Source organism: Saccopteryx bilineata, chromosome 3, assembly GCF_036850765.1.
Source record: "Saccopteryx bilineata isolate mSacBil1 chromosome 3, mSacBil1_pri_phased_curated, whole genome shotgun sequence".
In the NCBI taxonomy this organism is placed as follows: Eukaryota; Metazoa; Chordata; class Mammalia; order Chiroptera; family Emballonuridae; genus Saccopteryx; species Saccopteryx bilineata.
The window spans coordinates 70965652-70989284 of NC_089492.1; the positions used below are offsets into that span (position 1 = coordinate 70965652).

Genomic DNA, 23633 nt, shown 5'->3' on the forward strand with positions numbered 1-23633 from the left:
ACTTTTTTTTAACTTTTAGCTTTTTTTTATTAGATCTCTTCTGACCCACTGCTCTGGGCCCTCCCAATGCTACAGCTGCCTAGTACAGCCTTGCCAACCCCTCAGGACACACTGCTCTCTGTCAAGTGTACGTCACCAGCTAATCCCCAAAAATGCGCCCTACGTCAGCTACTCATTTTAACATATTATTTCACAGCACATGTGCCTTCTTAGTTTACATTAGCTACTGCTTCACGTGGAGATGAGGTTCCGCTCCCTGGGGGCTCACGATTACTCATTAGGGAGAATGGTGAAAACCACTCCAAACATAGGTTTCCATGAGTTATTTATTAAATAAGGAGTAAAATAAATATATGAAGCAATGATTATAATACCAGCTCAGAATATTTGCAAGGGTGTGTAATCAAAAGAATTTTATTTACAAAGAAAAATAAAAGGATACCAATGGACACATATAAGCAATTCACAAAAGACAAAACCAAAAGAACCAAAATAAGCAACTCATAGGAACACAAATTAAATCATACTTTTTGTTAAACAGATTGGCCAACAATGAAAATTTGTCAAGGACATTATTTGTCAAGGACAGGCATTCTAATAAAATTCTAATAGATATAATTTTGTATTTTTGGTATTTATGCATTAAATAGCTTTAAAATTTATATACCCTATTGACTAGAATTTCAATTTCTATTAATTAATGACAAGAAAATAATAGACACAGGACCACAGATGTAAGTTAAATTAAAAAACTCACCATGGCATAGACTATAATATAGCATCTGTCCAACGAATTTAGTACTTCCAAATTATAATTATTAAGTCACTACAGAATATTAGGTGTTGTATAATCTCAGTTTTTTAAAAATAACATATTTATTCACACAAAAATATACCAGTGTAGAAAAATATCTAGAAGTATACCCCAAAATATTGGCAATAATTATCTCTGTAAAAGAATAGTGGAATTATTTCTGATTCCTTTTTTTTTTTTTTTTTTTTTTTTTTTTTTTTTTTGCTTATTTGTATCACCTAATCATTCTATACAGAGTTGAACATGGATAACAACACACTTTCCTAAAAGACAGAAGTAGAACTGAGGAGCAGAGCTAAAAGGCAGAAATGCCATTATTCCACCAGAGCATGAACATTCCCCAGCTGCCTAAGAATAATAATGTCAGTCAGGATTAATTTTTTTTAATCAAATAACTCAATATTCAGTAGCCTAAGTTTTCATTCATTCCAGGAACAGACATGGAAAAATGTGTTAGCACTAGTCAGGCGTGTTAAGACAACAAAATGACCTCCCAAATAAAAATGTAGTATTCATCATAAAAGTGTTGCAAATCACTTAGTAAAAACCTAAACTGCTTCAAGCAGAGTGTCAGCTTTACTTGCCTTTCATCATATTTAGCCTGAGAACCGTCACTCCAAAGGGACAACAGTCACCATGAAAATGAGCATGCATGAACATCACTCAGAAGTGGAAGGATTCAATATGACTCTAGGTTTGGCTGAAGAGACAGTGTTCTTTATAACTTCTATTATCCAAATTAGGTTAACTTTCCCCCTCAGACTTGAACATCTCGAGGGATAAAACTTAGTCAATAACAAGACAGGGTCCTGAAGTGAGTCTACAAACACATCTCTATACAGCAGAGGATGTCTCTCTGCAGGCACTGTGGACAATTTTCAGCCAAAGCTCAGGGACCTGCCCACGGCCATGCTGCTTAGGAATTGTTCCCAATACCCAATTCAATACGACCAGCAGCACAGACAGTTAGTAAATCTTGAGTAAGACTCGTCTATAAACTATAATTTTCAGTGATGTTGACTGGCATAAAATGATCATTTCCATCTGTGTGCAGTAGAATATAATACAAATTATTCCAACTGGACCCATATAATTAATGGCAGGTATTCATGCCATCATTTAGAGGCAACGTCTGACGGCCAGCATAGTCTGCACATCACAGCTCACGCGGCTCCGTGAACACACCCTGTAGGAATTCACAGCCACTGTGAAGGTGCAGGAAGCACTACTGTGCACAGTACAAGTCTGAGATGCCTTTAAACCCAGATTAGTGATATCTCTGACAAAAGCAATGTTTGTTACACAAGAAAATTTTCTAGCGCAAGGAGAAAAGCGAAGAACAACACTGCATAAGGAACGATTTTACATTAATGGCATTTGTGTAAAGTAAGCATCATATAATACCAAAACTGACAATGCAATTAGGTAATTATTGTTGAAAAGAATGCAGGTCTCCCTTGTTTATGCAACAACCCTAGCACCATTCATCTACTCAGTCTGCAAATACATTAAAATTATCCACAACAAGAATATATTCTAGGACCTGGGGATCCAAGAGTAAACAAGCCAGGTCACCGCCTTCATGAAGCATTTGGCTAACCATATATATAAGTGTATCAGACATGAAACAGAAAATTACATATTTAAATATCATGAAAATGTCAGGATGTCATTAACTAAAAGGGCGGGCAGGGCGCTATGAGAACAAATGCAAGTCCTGCCAAGTGAGCCAAGCACAGGGATATGAAAAAGGTCCAGGCAGGGGTAACCTGTGCAGAGCCCCCACGGCTGGAATGACCTTGCCCAATCTAGGAACTGAAACGGTCTGGGGTGGCCCGACCAGGCGGTGGCGCAGTGGATAAAGTGTTGGATTGGGATGCCGAGGACCCAGGTTCGAGACCCTGAGGTTGCCAGCTTGAGCACGGGCTCATCTGGCTTGAGCAAAATAAAATTTAAAAAAAAAAAGAAATGCTCACCAGCTTAGACCCAAGGTCGCTGGCTCAAGCAAGGGGTTTCTCAGTCTGCTGAAGGCCCGCAGTTAAGGCACATATGAGAAAGCAATCAATGAACAACTAAGGTGTCGCAACAAAAAAACTGATGACTGATGCTTCTCATCTCTCTCCATTCCTGTCTGTCTGTCCCTATCTATCCCTCTCTCTGACTCTCTCTCTCTGTCCCTGTAAAGAAAAAAAAAGAAAGAAACAGCCTGGGGTAACTGAAACACTTAGATTGTTTTCCGGGCACATGTTAAATCTAAGATATATAAAGACATCCAAGTGAAGAGATCAAGTTGGTAACTGCTACGTGACTGTGGAGCTCAGAAAAGCAGTCTAGACCAGGAATGAGCCTATGTCACTAGAGATGGTGTGCGATGCAGAGGAACTGGAGACGTCTTAGGCAAGGTAAACTGGATCAGGGGTTTGGTGAGGCGGAGACACATATTACTTCCTCAAACCACACCACTGTGCATAGTGATGTGCACAAAAAAATTACTTCTTGTGATCAAATGAAACTTCTTTCTTGATTTGCAAACATGAAACAAAAGAAAGTATTTTCTAATATTAAAGTTATAATACAATGCCCTCAATTTGTTCAGGAAGGGAAAGATTAAGATTCTTGGAGAAATGCAAAGACCTAAGAAACATATTTCTTTCAGTGACTCTAAGGCATTTTATGCTACAATTCATTTAGCAGAGCGCTTCCTTCTAGCCTTTCTCAGTGCCCCCCAAAAGGGGCCTTTTTTAACACGCCGATATGACTTCTTCACAGGATCTGTCACTAGAAATGCTTCATTTCATTAGAAAGTCTTCAGAACTGCCACCTACTGAAGGTAGGTTGTGACTGTAAGCAGTCTGAGCACACCAGCAAGTCCTGGCAGGATGTGACATCAAAAAGAACCAACAGCCCTGCTCTGCACCCTCAAAGCTCCTGGAAGTCACCACCACTGAAGATGATCGATATCATCCTTAAACTGCCTGCCCGCAGTCTCCTATAGAGAATATATAGCATGCAACTGCTCTATGAAGTGGTAGTCGCATTATGGTTATAGAAAAGCTGAGTACTATAAACGTTCCACAATTTAGAACCCAAGCACCGTATTAGTAGAACAGGCCTCAACACAAACTCACCTGATTGATTTGAAGCATGTTAAAACAATATTGATCGAACTGCTGTATCCCTCACGGCTTCAAAAACTGGAAAATGAAAATGAAAAAAATAAAGTTCAACTTAATTGGTGATTTCAATGATTAGTACTTGAAACACACGTCCTTGATCAAAATCAAATGTGAAATGGAGCAGACCTTAAATCAGTATAGAACTTTCTATTATAATAAATAGGTGTTGTCCGATCTAGTAGCCACTAACGCCATATGGCTACTGAGCACTTGAAATGTGGCTAATGCAACCAAGAAAGCAAATTTTTAATTTTTTTTAACATGAACTGAAATGTAAATAACCACATGTGGCCAATGGCTACCAAACTGGACAGAACAGAACGAGCTTGAGCAAAGACTCCCTGGTTCTAGAGTTCCAGAAAAAGTGAAACATAAAACAGTCTAAAAGTTGATACTTAATATAGACACGCCTATATTTAATATATACGTGGATAAACATTTAATATATATTCCCCTTACTCCAATAAGGTTTCTAAAAGGCTTTGTTCCATCCCTATAAGATAAATTAAGCCTGAAACTACAGTACAATGTATTCTCTTAGGTGGGACCAGAAAGAGCACATAGTAAGATTATCTACAGGAATTGATTGGTTTGTGGTATGTTTATTATCATTATAAAAATAGCACGCACATTAAAATTTCATATAAAATCACCATCCTCACACATCCCAGTGTTACACATATTTGAACTGGTTTCCTTCTGGGTCTGACCTTACCATGGTTGTATTTCTTTCCGTGAAACAAATCTCTTGTATACTTAACTTAAAAAAAGATACCAAAGAAACACCAAATTTACTTTTTTTTTTTTTTTTCCAGAGACAGAGAGAGAGAGTTAGACAGGAACAGACAGACGGGAATGGAGAGATGAGAAGCATCAATCATTAGTTTTTTTGTTGCGCGTTGCAACACCTTAGTTGTTCATTGATTGCTTTCTCATATGTGCCTTGACCGCAGGTCTTCAGCAGACTGAGTAACCCCTTGCTCGAGCTAGTGACCTTGGGGTCTCAAACCTGGGTCCTCTGCATCCCAGTCCGATGCTCTATCCACTGCACAACCGTCTGGTCAGGCCCAAATTTATAAACAAATAGATCATAGGATCTTTTAATGAGAAAAGTTTAAATAAAAAAATCAATCATGTACACAGTTCCCCCTCTCAAAATTATCAAAAAAGCAATTACACAGTCTTGATATACAGCAAAAGTTATCTAAGAACTTATGATAAACTTCTATGTAAAATTTTAATATTGAACTTTCCCTCAGAAGCAAAGGTTCATGAAATACATACACACAGAGATATACCATATACACAAACACACACACACACATTTGCCTATTATAAATGTGCATGTGTGTATGTGCATATGGTTAACATTTTTTCAAGATGACAACTGGGGTCAATTTTAAATGACTCTGAAAGTTTTTAATATATTTCTTACAATAGTGACCTCAGCATCTGTATCAAATTTTATATTTTCTAGGAGAATTTTGTGTTATAGAAACAGCATAAGGCCTGAGTGCCAGAGAATTTGAGCTGTGGTCCAAGCTCTTCAAGAGATTATCTTCTGAGCCTTGGCAAATTACTTTGTGAATCTTTGAGTTCTTTTTTCTTTCACACTTTTTTTTTTACCTTGAAATCATTACAAAGTAAACTAAAGTCCTGGTAGTTGGCAGCCTCTAACAAATGGAAAGCAGCAGAAATAATGAGATACCACTTCCAAGATTGGGTTATGAAAAGACACACCTTCCACCTCAGGCGTCACCTGCTCTGCTTCTCTCACTGTCTGCTCTGAGGGGAGCCAGACTGTGAGCTGCCCTTTAAGTAGACCCACATGGCAAAGAACTGAGGGAGGCTGCCAGGCAACAGTCCAAAAGAAACTGGGGCTTTCAGTCCAGTATCCCTCAAGAGCTGAAATCCTGCCAAGAGCCACGTGACAAGCTTGGAAGCAGACCACCCCCCAGGTGAGCTTTCAGATGAGACTACAGCCCCAATGACAGATTATCTGCAACCTCATAAGAGAGCCTGAGCACCAGGCACCCAGATAAACTGTACCCAGATTTCTGAGAAAATGAATGTTTTTTGTTTTAATCCCTCAATTTCTGGGATTGTTTGCTACTGAACCATAAATAAAACAGTGCAGTTCAACTCTAAAATTCTGTAATCCTATGGTGCTTTAGGTATTAATGAACATATTTAGGTTGGCCAAAAAAGAATTAATTCCCTGTTCAACATGAACAAATGAACACTGTTAGAATTGGAAAGTGGTAAATTGTAAAATGTAAACATGTATATTTTATTCAAAAGATGAAATCATTAAAAGATGTAGCATTAGTTAAATGATATTAAAATATACTAACTATACCTACAAATACAAACCCACCCACTTTTCATTTTTTAACTGGAAATAATTCATTTGGAAGTTAAACATAAACAAACTACCAAAAGTATCTCATTAATTTAGTGTTCTTATTGCCCAGAATTTAATGTTATTTAGTAAGCACTCAACAAATCTGAGAAATTCCATTTTGTTTTTATTTAATGGAAACCTTTAGAAGTTACAAATGATTATCTCTAGACCTGCATATGTTTCTTCAGTATTAGTTTGGTGCAACTGATGGCCGAATCCAAGAAAGAGGCACAGTAAGATACAGGGGTATATCTTCTAAAGTTCTCATCTTGGGATATAAAAAGTTAGTTTTATGAAGAAAAAAAGTAAAAGCACCTATTTGCTTAATACTGACCATTAGTTTTAAATATTCTATAATTCTTTTCTCCACAACTACAAAATAGAGATCTGTATAAATTAAAATATGAAACTAGTATCTATCACAGCACTCTGTGAGGTAACAGGGTAATGTTCTGAACCTACTCTTTTTCACAAACAAGTTATAAGAGATTTACAACAATATAAAATTTGTAATTCACAACGATACTGTGGAAATTCAGAATGCCCAGTGGCACGTCCTTTAACACTTCATTTCTTCTGTAAAGACAGGCCTGCTCTCCTGTCCTACATTTAAAACAATTGGATAAAATATTAAGGCCTAGCAATAAAATGCAGAGCAATTTTACACTGCCTATGGCTTCATAAAATCCACCTCTCCCTCCTCTGTCAAAAAAGTTTCCAGCTACAGTTCATTCCAATTACAGCTAAGTACCTTCAGAGAAACCTATTCACATGCCCCAAAGGTGCCCTACGGTGATTCCCAGTCAGGAACATTAGAATGCGCAGTTCCAGATTCCGGCTACTAACTGAAAACAGGCTGGTGGCTTATGGTGAGAGGGCAGAGAGGGAAGAGAGGGCACTGCTCACTGGAGAACACGTGCTGCCCATGAGGACTTAGAAGCCCAGCATGTATCTAACATGCACTGCTGATGTAACTCACTGCTCTTGCTACGAATTACATCTGGCCCATCTAATAAGCTGGAAGCTGGCCATAAATCTGTAAAACCCTCAACAATTAAATACTTATCAATGAAATTTTATATCAGCAGCCATCCCGCAATCTACCCTTCAATGTCTCTGTCTGACAATATGGAAAGCAAAAAGATGTACTAATCCCATTCTTAGGCTCCAAACTACTACAAAACTAAGTATCAACTCAAAGCTCCTTACTCTAAAAAACTCATGGGGGTCCTTAAAAAAGTGTTTAAAATGTTTTTCATTTTCATTTCTTTTTAAGAGTAGTCATCCCCCAAAAAACTGGTTTTTAGGTTAAAAAAAATTAATACAAATTTTATACATATGTCCTAATGGCCTATGAAGAATTCTATGTATATAGATGTCTCACTCCATGAACATTTTTCTGAATTTTTCCTGTAAAAAAAACCCCAAAAACTCACATACCACCATCCCAGATGACAAGGAAAGTAACATTTACCAGACAGCCATCTTACATGCCAGGTGCCATATTTTGCCATTTTTACATTAACTCCATCCACACCACCTTGGATGTAGGCGTTATCCCCATTTTTTCTAGAAGTGGCATTTCTTTCCCATAGTCCATTGCTAGGATTAAAACCCAATATGGTCTGGTTTAAAGGCTTCTTCTCTTCATTATACATTTAATTATAAATAAAGACTAGCCTGACCAGCAGTAGCAGCACAGTGGATACAGCGTCGACCTGGGATGCTGAGGTCCCAGGTCTGACAACCAGAGGTCTCCAGCTGGAGTGCGGGCTCATCCAGCTTGAGTGCAGGCTTGCCAGCCTGAGTACAGGGTTACTGGCTTGAGTGCAGTATCACAGATATGTTCCCATGGTTGCTGGCTTGAGCCCAAGGTCCCTGACTTGAGCAAGGGGTCACTGGCTCAGCTTGTGCCCCTCGTCAAGGTACATATCAGAAACAAACAATGAACAACTAAAAAAAGAGACATAACTTCAAGTTGATGCTTCTCATCTCTCCCTGCCTGCCTCTATCTCTCTCTTAAAAAAAAAAGATTAAACTTCTTAAAATTTTTCCTTTCGCAAAGGGCATAACCACTAGGACAACATAATGTCAAGATTGCTCTAAGGAACTTTGGGGATTTATTCAAAATCAAATAATTATACATATAAAAATTATAATTATTATAGAGTCTAGAAACTCATCTAATATTTTCTTTAGTGTTAAGAAGAGACAATATATCTACATGATTTGATCATACATTACATATCTCTACTCAGTCAAATATTAACCAATTCAATTTTACAATATCTAAATTTTTCTCTCTTTATGATTGTACACATAAATAATCAGTTCTCAGCACAGAGAAGACAAAGTAACAGGAGTGAAGAGATTAGCTACTAATATAAATATATATATTTACATATATATATATACATATATATATGCCAATTACATCTTCCAGAATGTGACCCTAAAACAGAAAAACCACCCAACCTCACTTTCTGTGTTATTACATACTAAAAAGCCTGATGACCATCTTAGATATTTTTGATATCCTTACCTTTGCTGAAAACCAGACCAAGCATGCCTAGGCAAGCTATTAAATAAGCTAAAATTCCAGGCAAGCTAAATAAGTTAAAATGTACAAGTTTTATGGTTTTCCATGCTGGGTATTTAGGAGTAAAGAGCTGTGATGGATGACACTTACCCTGATGGTCCAGGAAAATAATACTATACATGTGTCATAGAAAGATCAAGTGATAAATGGGAAAAACAGTAACAAGTAAATCTGAGTAAAGACTACATGAGTGTTCTTTGTACTATTCTAATTCTATTTCCAAATAAAAAGTTGAAACTTAGAAATTACACGGCATTCTATCTGAAGTCAATAATACATATTTGGATTATACAACATTTTACAACACAAGAGTTTTTAAGGAAAAAAAATTAATGCTTTGTGAAGAAACTGTCAACTAATGATCACTTAGGAATAAATTTCAAACAAGAATGCCATGTAATGAAATGTAGCAATGGGGACTTGAGTTGAAATCATAGCAGGAAAAGAAAAAAGCATACACATTCCATAGTTTGGCCTGAGTGCTTCAAAAATTTAACACAGGCCTGCTACAAAATGCAGCAGATATCTAATTCAAGTGATATGTGATCTTATTTGCAGCAAAATACAGACAAACTGAAAAATAAAAAATCTGTCCTATCAGAAAACAATCAAGATGCAGAATGTCTTGGTTTTGACGGTTTTATTAAATAAGAATTCTTGTTCCCACTGCAGATCAATTAAAAATATATTTGAACCACCTTAAGAGCAAGGACAGGCAAGAAATATCCTCCAGGACAAACGCTGCAATCTTTTCTCCCACAAGATTACTACTATTCTGCCTGTCCATCACAATTTTAATTTCAAGTGTTCACCACGGTAAGAATAAAACGTAAAAATGCATCAGAAGAGAAGTAATATATTGTTTGGCAAAAGTGCACCAAAATTGTGAAAACAAACATTAAAAATAAAGGTTTTCAGCTAACAGGGAAATACCTTTAAAGGAGCATCTCTCTCCTTTCCGCAGGAACCACGCACCTTAAAACCCTTCAGTACATTCTCCTAATTGAATGGTCCTTCCCTACCCAAGTAGTTCCTAACCTCTGCGTGATCCTTTCCAAAGAAAATGATTCACAAATGCAAAATTCTGCAAATTTGCAGGGACTTTCAGAACCCTGAGGCCATTATCCCCGCCCCCCTCCCTAAGCTCCGGATTGTCTCTGCAGAACCCCCACCCCTCAACCCCGGCTCTCCCGGGAGGGACTGGCGGTGCTGCCCTCCCACAGAGGATTCTGTAACTGATCTTTGTCTCTTCGCCCAACTCCCTTCACCCCGGCAAGGTCACTAACTGCCAACTACCCCTTTAAGCCGAGCCACCTCGGTAGTGGTTCGTAAGAGCCACAGCAGAACTTGCCTGTCATAGGTTCTATTTTGTCCCCTCGGCCCCACCTACCGTTTCAGCGTCTTACGTCTTTACCACTTGCCCATTATACAGAAATAGCCATCCCCACCCCGGAGCTCCCCTGACCCCCGCTCCCCCAGACCCACTCCCCTGTGAGCCTGCCCTCACCTCCCTTCCTCTCCAGCTTATCTCCCCTCCCCTCCGCTCCACTCCGCTGAGCTCCTCACCGTGGGGACCCGCCCCCCAGGCCTTCCCCTCCTTTTCCCTCCTCTCCCTCTCCCCCACTTCGTTGTGTCGCACCCACCGTCCCTCTTCCCGCTGTTCCTACCCGGCCCTCACCACCCCACCTTCCAGCGCCCTCCGTAGGGTTCCCGCCTCCCCCTCCCCATGTCCCCGCACCCCCAGAGTCCCACTGGTGCCAACCTCCTAGCCTCCTCCCAGCTCCTCCCTTCCGACACCTGTGTCATCCCACCCTCTCTACACGCCCCCCCCCCCATTCATTCGCCCCCTCCCTGGCTATCCTAACCCGCAGGACCTCCCCTCCCCCTCCAGCCAGGAGTGAGCCTGGGTAGGGGGGAAGCGCGGGGGAGGGGCAGCCACGAAGGGGCCCGAGGCTCCTCCGAGGCTCCTGGGGGCTCGCAGCACGAGGTGGACTGCAGGGCTCCCCAGCACCCTCTCTCTCCTCCGCTTGCGAGGCGGAAGTGGGCCACCTGGGGCCCCCTGAACCCGGGTATTTTACCTTCTGGCCAGGGATACTTTGCGGTCAGCTCCAACATTGGCAAACACTCCAGAGAACTGACCCCGCTCGGCCGCCGCTGCCGCCGGCTTCCACCCCTCTGGCTCCCCGCCCCCAGCCTCCGCCTGCCTCCCCAGCGCTCCCGCCGCGCCCTCCCGGGTCCGCGCAGCGCGCCCCCGCCCTGGCGCGCTCCCGCCCTCCCTCCCTGCCCGCCAGCAGCCGAGCGCGGCCATTGTTCACGGCGCTGCTCCCGCCCCCTAGCGGCCATCTGGGCTTCGCCACGGCGGCAGCCGCCCAAGTGCTGTGGTGCTGCTGCCAGCTGGCTGGGCCCACAGATCGAGGGCCTTTCCCGGGACCTTGGGAACAGGCGGCAAGTGCATGGGGAGCGCACCCTATGCGCAGTCCTCTGCTTCCAGCCCGGCTCCCCGCAGCCTCAGCTGCAAAGGGTGGGCCTTGGGCAGCCAGCTCCACACGGGCTTTCGTTCAGAGGCCGCCTCCCCCACCCGGTGGACCCTCTGCTCTTTCTAGACGGCAGACTGCGCCCGGATTCCCTGCCTGTACCTGCCCCAGGCTCTGCGGCTGCCCCGTCTGCTCTGCTGGGGACGCGCGACCATTCTGCGTCTCTCCAGCCGCAGCTGTGCGATGCACGTTTTAGCGGACCTTGCACCTTCCCAGGCTAGGGGGAGGAGGGGCGTGGAGGAGGGTAGGGGGATTAGTGCCGCTATCTCGACCAGGAAACACCAGTGATCCGTAATCACCTGCTCGCCGAGACAGGCAGGGTGGCCAAACATCCTTGACAAAAAAAAAAAAAAAAGTACTTAGTCACATAAAAAAGAAATCCTTGGAACCAAAAATGAGGACCATTTTACAACAGTGCCCTAGATCCTAGCTTGTTGAGATAAGGTTGCCAGAAAACTTGAATTACTTCCTGATTTGTCCTGGTTTTGATGTGGGTTACTGGTGCCCAGATAACTTAAACCCAGTTGGGCCCAAATAAATTCCACACTTCATTTAGTAAATGACACCGAAAACAATCTGACAAAGTCTAGAAATAGAAATATTCCCGTTTTCCCAAAAGTATCAATTTATATTATTCCCAGAGTTCCTTCTTCGCATGGGTTCACCTGAGAAATGTCTACCAGGCCTGTGATTTCAGCCAGTACTTAAAATCAATGGTTGTCTTATCTACAACTGGGAAACAGTAGCATATGGTTAAGAGGGCAGCGGAAGTAGATAACCAGGTCTGGTTATTCACTTGCATGTTACTTACCCAATGAGTCAGTTATTCTATTGTTTAACAGGAGATTACATACAATCATGTGTTTAAATGTAATACATACCAGTGCCTGGTATGTGGTAGGTCTCATGTGGTGAGATATGAGCCACTGCTGTTTTTGCCTAGAATTTTCCTATGCTCCTTCCCCTCTGCACCTCTGCAAAGTCCCTCAAACTTAACATGTGGCATCCTCCCCAAATCCGCATTGGTTCTTGGTCAGTGACTTCTGGCTGATCAAACCTAGCACCTAGTCAACATTTAAATACTTGCTGCATGTTTGGAATAAACATAGGCTCTTTACACCAGCAGTACCAAGGGACATGCCTCCCACCTCCGGGTCTTTCAGTAGGCTATTGTTTTGCCCTGCAAGTCCATCCTCGCCTCCTTGATAAACATATCATCCTTCAGATCATTTCAACATCACCTCTCTGAGAGACACTCTCTTACTCCTCTGAGCAGGCCAGCGTTCTCCTGGCTCTCTCCTCTGACATTGTTGTTGGACTGTTGGTTTTCAGCCTGTCTCTATCACCAGACAGTGCACTAAGAGCAGGCTCTGTGTCTCAGTTATTTTTGTAGTTATTTTGTATTTTAAGTGGAGGGAAATGCTTTTGGAATAAATGGATGAGTCTATGTTCTTGGAAATGACTCTGATGTGGTCAGAAACTTTATTAACATTGATTCAGATCATTAAAAGTAATTGAAAACTTTATCTCCACCATAACTTTTTCTTATAACTGATTTTAAGTCTTTGGTTATCCAGTTGCTAACTAGGAGACCATGGACGTGTTACATTTGAACCACCAAATAGAATAAATGTTTAGAAGCCATAATTATCAGAGAGAACGTTGTGCGCAAGGTATATAGGTAGCATATGTATATGAAATCACCTGAGTGATGTGGAAATCCACACATAAATCTATGATATTGATTTTACTTTAAAATGAAATATTTGCATAGGAGGTGAAAATAATGGATAACTAAAGAGGAGTGATCCTATTGCCAGCTGACTAAAACAGGGCAACCAATTTGTCAATGCATTTTTAACAGATATCATCATTCAAATATTCAACCATCAGAAAAAAAATAGTGTTTTTAAATTCATTGTGGTCATGTGTAAGCAATTTGAATGGGACAGGTTCCAGAATCACAAACCACAATTTCTCTTCCAGGTATGTCCTCTCTTTTATTGCATGTGCACCGTAAGGGTTCAGAATAAGCCACTCCAAGATGTACCTTCTGTGGTATGCATTTGAGCTAAAGGCAACAGAGACCCTGTGGGCTCAAGAGAAACTTGCCCATAACAAAAGTTATCTCCAGAAATAACTTTTTATGAGATATCTATATGGCAGGGAAAACTACTACTTACTGAAATTATCTTCCCTTCTTATCCTTCTGCCCTTTGAAGCCCAAAGAGGCACCTTATCTCATCCTTAGCTCCGAATGCCATAAATACCTCCTTTTAAACTTTCTGTCCCTGAACCTCTCATGTAGGTGGGCCTCTCTCTCACCTGCCTATGTATGTAGGGTTCCCAGGCATACATGTGTATTATTTTTGGTCACTTTTTTTCTTGTTAATCTGCCTGTTGTGGATTTAATTACTAGATCAGCAGAAAGAACCTTGAGGGTAGAGGAAAGTTTCTTCCTTTCCCCAAGACTTACTTATGCTACATCTATCTATAGAACAAGCACCCACAGAAAGTCTTCTTCTGTTCAGTGGTGTTTTTTTTTCTAGCCTGAGTTCTTCCTCTGTCTTTTTAATGCAACAGTCCACAATATCATTACTATTATTACTATTATTATTATTATTATTACAATGATTGACATAATTTTAACATAATTTCTTTCCATTTTGCCCATGCCTAATCTGGGAAGGTCTCTCCAGATCTTTGATTAACTTAGCTTTACCCAGTAGAGTTTCTGGGGAAAATAAAATTGTTTTCATTCCGTGCCTTTCATTAGCTTTTAGGGATGGGAGAGTGTGATGTGATACAATAAGAAATATTCATTTTGCTATTTGCCCAGGGTTTCTGTTATAAAGCTCCTAAAACCCTTGTAATTTCCTAAGTGGTAAGACAGAATCATTATTTGTTATAATATCCTAAAATAGCTACAGAGTATTACAGGTGAAATTGCTTTGTTAATCATAGCAAATTTCATTCAACCACATCTGCATTTATGTTATAAGATGACTTTTGGAAAGACCCTAAAAATCAGAGTTCTGGTTGCCAAGGAAACCAAAGGGGTTTTTAGAGGTTTTGAACTTTTAGCCTCATCCCTTGACCTCCAGGGAGGGTAGGAGGATCCAAGGATCACCAATGGCCAATGATTTAATCATGCCTACATAATGAAACCTCCATACAAAACCCTAACCAAAGGAGAAGCCTCCAGGTCTTGAAGCACATTTGAGGTGCTAGGAGGGTGGAATCCCTGGAAGTTCTGGGTCCCTCATACCTTGTTGTAATGCTGATGGCCGAGGCCAGGCAGGTACACACTGGATTTGAGCAGACAGTAGAGGAACTGCAGTGCCAGAAAGTATTGGGCCATTCCTGTTTATTAGATTCTTGCAATGGCAGAGGAACAAACAGGCAGAGAAAAACCTCTCCTCACTGCAGCAGGCAAACGAACAGCAAAATGGCCCCTCACAGTGGCAGGCAGGCAATCTGCAATCCGGCCTAAATTAAATCATCCGTAGCCTTACATAGGCTATGCACACGTGGCAACGTCACGTGTTCATGCACTAATCATACAAAGTACGAGCGAGCAAACCTAACACAGCTGTTTTCCCAACACTTGTTCTATGCATCTCTTTAATATGGCTGTGCCTGAGTTGTACATTTTTATAATAAACCCGTACTTTAGCAAGTAGACTGTTTTCCTGAGTTCTGTGAGCCACTCTAGAAAATTATCGAAACTGAGGAGAGGGTGGTGGGGACCCTAGATTTATTTATACCCACCTGGTCAGAAACACAAGGTGACAACCTGGACTTGCAATTGACATCGGAAGTGACGGGAGTGGGACAATGCTGTAGGACTGAGCTCCTACTTAACTTGTAAGGTCTGTGCTCCCCCCGACCTATTAGTGTCAGAATTGCTTGGCATAGAACATCCACACCTCTGGTGTCAGAGGTGTAAGTAAAGAAATACTATGCTTTTCTCCCCATATAGTTGGTGTCCAGAAAGCCAGGGAATTGGTTGGTGGTGTGGAAAGACATTCCAGAGAACGAATCTATAATTTGGTTTTATTCCCTCATCTTTATCCTAAATTTATAATACTTTTCTTTGAACCATATACATGACAAAGCCTAGAAATGTGCCTTGTTTATAATCATTTAAATTTCCTTGCAATGGAAATAAATTTGTAACATTTCTAAATTGGGGTGGGGGTGGAAGATGTGGGGAGAAGGCAGGTGTTCCTTCTTAAGTTCAATGATACCTTCAAACTTTAATTGTGACTATTTTGATAGAGGCATCATCTTAGCAATCACCTCTCAGGATTTCCTCATTGTCCCCTCTTCAAAAACTTCATTATTCATCCAACATTCTTTCTCCTTTCCATTTATAAAGGGAAAAAGAAAACCCTGACTCTTGCAGCTACTGACACCGTTTCATTCTTTCTTCTCTTTGGTAATTGTAAATGACATTCTAAATCAGTAAGACATTGCAGCCCTGGCCTGCTGGTTCAGTGAATGAAGCACTGACACTGTACACCAAGGGTATGCGTTCAATCCCCGGCTAGGGCACATAGGACAATCAATCAATGAGTACTCAACTAAGTGGAACAGTGAGTTGATTGATGCTTCCCTCTCTCTCTCTCTCTCTCTCTCTGTCTCTCTCTCTCTTTCCCTCCCTCCCTTCTTCCTTTCTCTCTCTCTCTCAAATCAATGATAAAGATTTTGAAAATGATATTGCAGCATAATAAACCATCCCAAAATTTAGTGGTTTAAAACAAGCAATTTATTTAGTTCAGGCAGTTTTGGCAAGGCTCAGTATTTGTCCCTGCTTTGCCCAATATCAGCAGGCCAGCTCACAGGCTGGGGGCAAAATTGCCCAAGGGTGCACTCCTATTTGTGGCTGATGCTGGCTGTCTGTGGGGGCCTCAGTGGGGCTGGCGACCAGAACACTACTTGTTGTCTCTCTGTAGCATAGGAGCTGGGTTGCAAGAAACAGGAAGTCAGAGACACCAGTTTTTGAAGGCCTGGGCCCAGTAGCTGGCACTGATATGCTGTAAATCAGGGGTCGGAACCTGAGGCTCTTTTGATGGCTGCATCTGGCTTGCAGACAAATTCTTTAATAAAAAAAATAATAACGTTAAAAATATAAAACATTCCCATGTATTTATATTACAATCCATTCATTTCCTACCGCTCATGTTCATGATTGCGGGTGGCTGGGGCCAATCACAGCTGTCCTCCGAGACAACACCAAATTTTTATTGGATAATGCGAAACGTACACGGGTCGTTGTATGGCTCTCATGGAATTACATTTTAAAATACGTGGCGTTCATGACTCTCTCAGCCAAAAAACTTCCTGACCCCTGCTGTAAATTCTGCTGTTTTAAGTCCAGTAGTCACAGGGCCCAGATTCAAGGGGCGCCCCAACTCTCCATGGGAGGGATGTCAAAGAATTTTAGGGTCACATTTAAAATGCCATACAATGATAAGGTGCCAAGGAATTGCAAAAATTGTTAACATTAGTATATATTTTAAAAGGAAGTCAGGCCCCCTAACCCCTCCTCTCTGAAAAGAAAAAAAACACCCAGAGAAAGAGATTAAAGGGGCAAAAGTTAGTAACTAATCATAGTTCTCTGGAAGGATAAAATTTATCTGAAAACTTCCTCTTCCCCATCCTTAAGACCAGGGGTCCCCAAACTACGGCCCGCAGGCCACATGCAGCCCCCTGAGTCCATTTATCCGGCCCCCGCTGCACTTCCGGAAGGGGCACCTCTTTCATTGGTGGTCAGTGAGAGGAGCATAGTTCCCATTGAAATACTGGTCAGTTTGTTGATTTAAATTTACTTGTTCTTTATTTTAAATATTGTTTTTGCTCCCATTTTGTTTTTTTACTTGAAAATAAGATTTGTGCAGTGTGCATAGGGATTTGTTCATAGTTTTTTTTATAGTCCGGCCCTCCAACGGTCTGAGGGACAGTGAACTGGCCCCCTGTGTAAAAAGTTTGGGGACCCCTGCTTAAGACCCTTTAGGATACAATGTTTACATATCTTAATTAAAATTCCTACACTGATTCTAACTCCTCCTCCCCTCCTGGAGTCCTGAGAGTGAGGTATCATGAGCCCGCTCACTTTGCTTGAAAACCTGCATTGTGTAACATTTTATATGCTTTCTAATAATCACCCCTTTTGAAATCTTTTATATGTATAAAAACTTGTAAACTAAACAAGCGGGGACTAGCTTATTAGGTTTTCTAATAAGCTAGCCCCAACACTTTTAGCAAAGGTAATTTCATTTAGCTTCTCTCCTTATCCTAAGCTAAACATTTTGTAGCGACAGGGATGAGGGTAGACACTAGAAAATTTGGGAATGTCTTTGCCAGGTATGTAAAACAATTATCACTACTGTGTTATCTTGTGGTCTTGATGTGTAAGAATGCTTTTCCTTTTAATAGATCCTATAGATAGATGTAAGCTTCTTAGTAATTGACTGTTGTACCACGCTCCCTCCTTACCCACCCAACCAGTACTTGATTTTGTATAAAAGAAGGTTCAGAACTGTAAGAGGGCCTACATGATTTGAAACTTTGACCCATGTAGCTAGCTAGCCGGCTAATTAACAAACTCCTCAAATTTCTTCTGTAAACTGCCTGGCGTCTCTACATAACCCGCGGATTGCAGTACTTTATAACAACACATTTTCTGAAGCATATCATATTGTTTTACTGCATTGCTCCAGAGTAAAAAAACAAAAAACAAAAGTGGCACTAAAAATTTCCTACCATGAATACTTGGGTCTGCATGAATCATGGCAGCTGACTTTCCTTCTCTTGCACCTTCCGGGCCCACTGAAGACAGCTGCACACCCGAAGGATGGGTTACAGAAACCAGGTTCGAGAGGAACAGGGCCAAATGTGCTCTTCTAGTCCCCTCTCCTCCCCGGGCAAGGGGCAGGGTTTGGCAAGTGCAGGCAGGGAGCCGTGGCAGCAACAAAAGCAATAAGGAGCAAGTTGGAAGCTGGAGGACACTCCCAGGCCATGCCATGAATGGTAACAATCACACGGTGTTTCTGGGACATTCTACAGTGGGAAGGGGGCTTCCATGCCAGGGAAACGTGACCTAGGAAAGGAGCAGCAGAAGGCAGCCAGACAAGGTCAGGCCGACGGGCAGCATCAGAAGCACCCATCAACCAGAGCAGGGGTTGTTGCTCCGTGTCCCAGTCCCACCCAAGCATCACCTGCAGGCTCCACACGAAAGTGGGATCCAGAACATACTACCCCAAAATATGGCAACTTGGCAAATTGCTTATTGTAAGCTAAAGGAATTTAAGAAATGGTGGATGCAGGCAGGACTTTCTGCCCTACCCCTGAATGAGTCATATCCCGTCCTGTAGAAGGTACCCCCCTATACTCAGAAATAAGGAGCACTCTCATCTCCAAAGATGAAAAGCCACAGAGGGGATGTGCTGAGACAGGCCCTGCCGAGCTGTCCCCGGGTCGCTACAGCTTGTCCCAGCGTGACTTGGCGAGACTTCTGCTCCTCACCAAACCTGGTGTGACAGCACGCAGGTCCCAGTGTCCTTCAGGTCTGCGTCTCCTCGGGGAGGCTCCGTGCCACCCAAGACTTGTATTAAACACATCCGTATGCTTTTCTCGTCTGACTCTCTTCTGTTACAGAGTCCAAGTCGAGAACTTAGACATCTAGAGGTAAGAGTTTTTTCCTGTCCTCCACCTGCCGGTGACAATGAGGCCTGTTGGTGCGTTAGGAGTCGTCAGGCCCTGGCCGACAACTCTGTTTGTTGGAGTGTCGTCCTGAAGCACCCAGCTTGCCGGTTTGATCCCTAGTCAGGGCACATACAGGGACAGATCAGTGTTTTTGCCTCTCTCTCTCTCTCTCTCTCTCCCCTTTCCTCTCTCTAAAGTCAGTAAAATAAACATTAAAAAAAAGTTTCTCAAGTTTATTTTTTATAAAAGAAGTTGTCTGGTGCCTCTCTGTGCCCCTGGTGTTGTGAGGGGCCAGTGACTTGTCTGCCCAAGTTCCTGGTATTGCTGTTCCACATCCTGTGAACTCCCTCCAACACACACACCACTTCTTAAGGCCTGATATACGACTTTTCTATCTAGTACCTGCTGGCCCCGTTGCTTAGGGCTGCACACACCTGGGTTCTCTAACCTCTCAGGACCCTGGCCCCTAACGGCTGTCTCAGATGTCCAAAGAGAATAAACCACTGTTACCAAGGCCGGTTGTTGACCCTCTCTTTTCCTTCCTCCCCCACTTCCAACTTCTACTGCCAACCTTGACTGAGTTTATGCACCTCCCTGGAGTTCAGCCAACCATTTGGGAATGTAGGCAGTGGTAGGCAGTTAGATGTGAGCAGCACAAGGACAATAGGCCAAGCACAGGTTGTCGCCAGGACAGAAAGCCCCAGGTGCTTAGCAACCAGCAAAACCTGGAAGACAAGGATCTTGCCCCCAGGCACCTTTCCTCCACCAGATATTGCCGGTTAGAGACTCTGATTTCATATCTCTGGTCCTGGGTTCTGACCCTCCCCTGACCTTTCCTCCCCTGGCATGCTGCTAGTCATACAGGTTAGACCCCCCTCAGCAGGGGCGGGGGGGGGGGGGGGGGGGGGGGGGGAGGGGGGAAATGCCCCTCGGGAGAACATCTAGGCCTCTGTTGTGTTTCAGCTCCAGGTCTAGAGAAGCAGCAGAAAGAGACAAGCAAGCCTTTGGCTGACCTCAGGACCAGCTGCATTGACTAATGACCCCCTAGCACCAACCAATCAGCGGAGACCACGACCTTAAAAGGCTACACCTGGAGAGCACTCTCCCTCCCAGAGCACGTCCTTGCCTTTCCCTTCCCCCTTCTTCTTTTCTAAATCTCCCCTAGGCGTGCATCTCCTAAACTCTAAGGGTCCTCAGGAGACTGGCAAACAGGGGAGCAGTGGGCAGTAGCAGCTTGTCCCAGGCTAACTCCAGGTCCTGTCTCCAAGGCCCCCTTTTCTCTGACTTTCCAGTGTTGGCTTTTTTATCACTTCTGTTTTGGGCCCTTCCTTGTTTCCCTGTCCCCGGCTTCAATAAACTTACTCTCAAAATCACCTGAACTTGGGCTGTGAATTTTTTCCAGCACAAAGTCAAGAACTCACGCACTACTGCTGGCCCTGGGTAGACCCACAGGGCCAGGTAACACGAGCTGCTGATTTGCTAAGATGGTGCCGAGGAGCGTACCCTTGACCTTTCCAAGGACACACACACAGCAGGACGTCCCCGAGGCCAAACAGTGCCGAAGGTCAAAGGAACAAAGCCTAACCCTGATGAAACAGGTCAGTCCTCGCGATCCTGTCGCGCTTACACTTCTACATTCTCTCAGCCGAACTGTGTGGCCCAGGAGGCAGGAAGGGCCTCCCCAGTCTGGTGACAGCAGCCGAGGCCCCCACAAAGGACTCCTGGGAACGTCTCCTCTCCATCTGCTGACTGTCGACCCACAGGATTTCAGATCAGCTCTGTCATCCTTACCTTTGCTTTCTGGCTTTTAAACTTTCTACAATTTGGAGTAAATAAAGCTGACTTGCTAGGGGGAGCCCTTTAATGTTGGGGGACACCAGGGAGCCTGGGGGCCTGCCCAGCTTTTGATAGTGCAGTATTAAGACTTTTGAACCCCGTCAGTCAGTTTTATTCAACACTTTTTTTTTTATTCATTTTAGAAAGATGAGGGGGGGGGGAGAGAGAGAGAAGGACAGGGGGAGAAGCAGGAAGCATCAACTCCCATATGTGCCTTAACCAGGCAAGCCCAAGGTTTCGAACCAGCAACCTCAGTGTTCCAGGTTGATCCACTGCATCACCACAGGTCAGGCTCAACGCATTTTTAAATATAGCTTTCCACCCAGCTGGGATGACTCCATGGTCTCCTCTCTCTTATCCCTTTGTTTCACCCCATCAATGTTCCCTTTATTCACCTTATTTCTTAATAACCATTTAAAAACTTGATCCCTGGGGGCAGGGGGAGGGAAGGAGGGAGAGGGAGAGGGGGAGGGGCACAAAGAAAACTAGACATAATTGTTTGACAAGATAATTGAATGACAAGATAACCTGGACATGTTTTCTTTGAATATATGTACCCTGATTTATTGATGTCACCCCATTAAAATTAATAAAAATTTATTTATTAAAAAAATAAAAATAGGCCCTGGCCGGTTGGCTCAGGGGTAGAGCATCGGCCTGGCATGCGGGGGACCCGGGTTCGATTCCCGGCCAGGGCACACAGGAGAAGCGCCCATCTGCTTCTCCACCCCCCCCCCCCTTCCTCTCTGTCTCTCTCTTCCCCTCCCGCAGCCAAGGCTCCATTGGAGCAAAGATGGCCCGGGCGCTGGGGATGGCTCCTTGGCCTCTGCCCCAGGCGCTAGAGTGGCTCTGGTCATGGCAGAGTGACCCCCCAGAGGGGCAGAGCATCGCCCCCTGGTGGGCAGAGCGTCGCCCCTGGTGGGCGTGCCGGGTGGATCCCCGTTGGGCGCATGCGGGAGTCTGTCTGTCTCTCCCTGTTTCCAGCTTCGGAAAAATACAAAAAAAAATAAAAATAAAAATAAATAAAAAAATAATAACTTGATCCTCCTAAGATCAGTCCCTGGACTCTTCCCTCTGCCTCTCCCGTTCTCGTTAATTAACCTAATGTTTTTATGAGCTCCAGCAAGACCAGGCAGGGAAGCTCAGACCACGTATCTGATAAGGCTCCCAACTGTTGCTCAGCCAGGCAGCACCAAGGCTCTGGAAGGTGCCCGTGCACAAAAGGCCTCTAGCCACGGCAGTGCCATGACTCAGGTGATGGGCATATCCAGTAGGTGACGATCCTGATCACCATGAAACCAGTCCCGCATGTTTGCATGTGAAGCCTATCAGTTGCCTCACCTGGGATGTTCCACTTGCATTTATAGAGGGAGTTGGGCAGGCAGCCTCCCCAGGATAAACAAGTCTGGCTGTGGCTTTTATCCCGTCTGCTGGCTGTTCCCTCAGGAGCAGCCTGCTTTGTGTCTGGATCATGGGTGGCCACCTGTCATTGTTCAGCAGTGAGCCATGTGCCTTTTTTTATTTAAGCTTTTATTAATTTTACAGAGAGAGGAGAGGAGCAAGAAGTATCAACTCTAGCTGCTGCACTTAAATTGTTCAATGATTACTTGTCGTATGTGCCTTGACTGGGCAAGCCCAGGGCTTGGGACCGGCGATCTCAGAGTTCAGGTCGATGCTTTAACCTCTGTGCCACCACAGGCCAGCTGAGCCCTGTGTCTTGTAGGAACCCAAACGCACTCTTCCACCTGTGGCTTTCAAAATCAAAGACACTGCCCTAAAATCACCCTCATAACCCATTTTAGTAACGGTCTTTAAGAAGCTGGGTGATAGCGATCCTGAAATCCCTGTCACGCTCTCCTCCTGCTTCCCACCATTTCTTGGTTCTTGCCCTCCCTGACACGGACTACCTCACTGGTGGCCAGAGGTCTTAGAGGTGTTCTCTGTTATCCCCACATAATTTGTCCCTTTATAGGGGTTCAGAGGCCAGTGGCCTAAACTCAGAGCAATTGAAATCTGAGCTTGGTCTGTCATCAAGGTCCAGCCCAGTGCTCTCTCTTTTTTTTTTTTTTTTTTTTTTTTTGTATTTTTCTGAAGCTGGAAACGGGGAGACACAGTCAGACAGACTCCCGCATGCGCCCGACCGGGATCCACCCGGCACTCTGCCCACCATGGGGCGACGCTCTGCCCACCAGGGGGCGATGCTCTGCCCCTCCGGGGCATCACTCTGCCGTGACCAGAGACACTCTAGCGCCTGGGGCAGAGGTCAAGGAGCCATCCCCAGCTCCCGGGCCATCTTTGCTCCAATGGAACCTTGGCTGCGGGAGGAGAAGAGAGAGACAGAGAGGAAGGGGGGGGTGGAGAAGCAAATGGATGCTTCTCCTATGTGCCCTGGCCGGGAATCGAACCCGGGTCCCCCACACGCCAGGCCGACGCTCTACCGCTGAGCCAACCGGCCAGGGCCCCAGCGCTCTCTTTTAGTTCCACCTTAGTACAGATCACAGTGACCAAGGGGTGGCTTATCTCACTTCACGTTTCCTTAGGCATCAAGAGGACCAGCCCC

The 23633-nt window shown here is 43.8% G+C and overlaps 1 protein-coding gene across 8 annotated transcripts in view; it reads right to left on the reverse strand.

Moving 5' to 3' along the window:
• The window catches only part of STAU2 (staufen double-stranded RNA binding protein 2), a 312186-nt gene extending 300483 nt beyond the window's left edge, over nucleotides 1-11703 (reverse strand). For 3 of the 8 annotated variants that reach the window (XM_066266329.1, XM_066266327.1, XM_066266325.1), the window contains exons 1-2: nucleotides 11072-11197; nucleotides 3943-4008 (exon numbers count right to left, since the gene is read on the reverse strand). Coding sequence is in view for 2 of the 8 variants with exons in the window: in XM_066266331.1 (XP_066122428.1) it covers nucleotides 3943-3960 (18 nt within the window). In the remaining 6 variants the exon portion in view is untranslated. Of the gene's footprint in view, nucleotides 1-3942; nucleotides 4009-11071; nucleotides 11215-11629 lie in introns of those variants that run through there. The other 5 variants (XM_066266331.1, XM_066266328.1, XM_066266330.1 and 2 more) reach the window with 5 other exon arrangements.
• Nucleotides 11704-23633: the final 11930 nt, after the last annotated feature.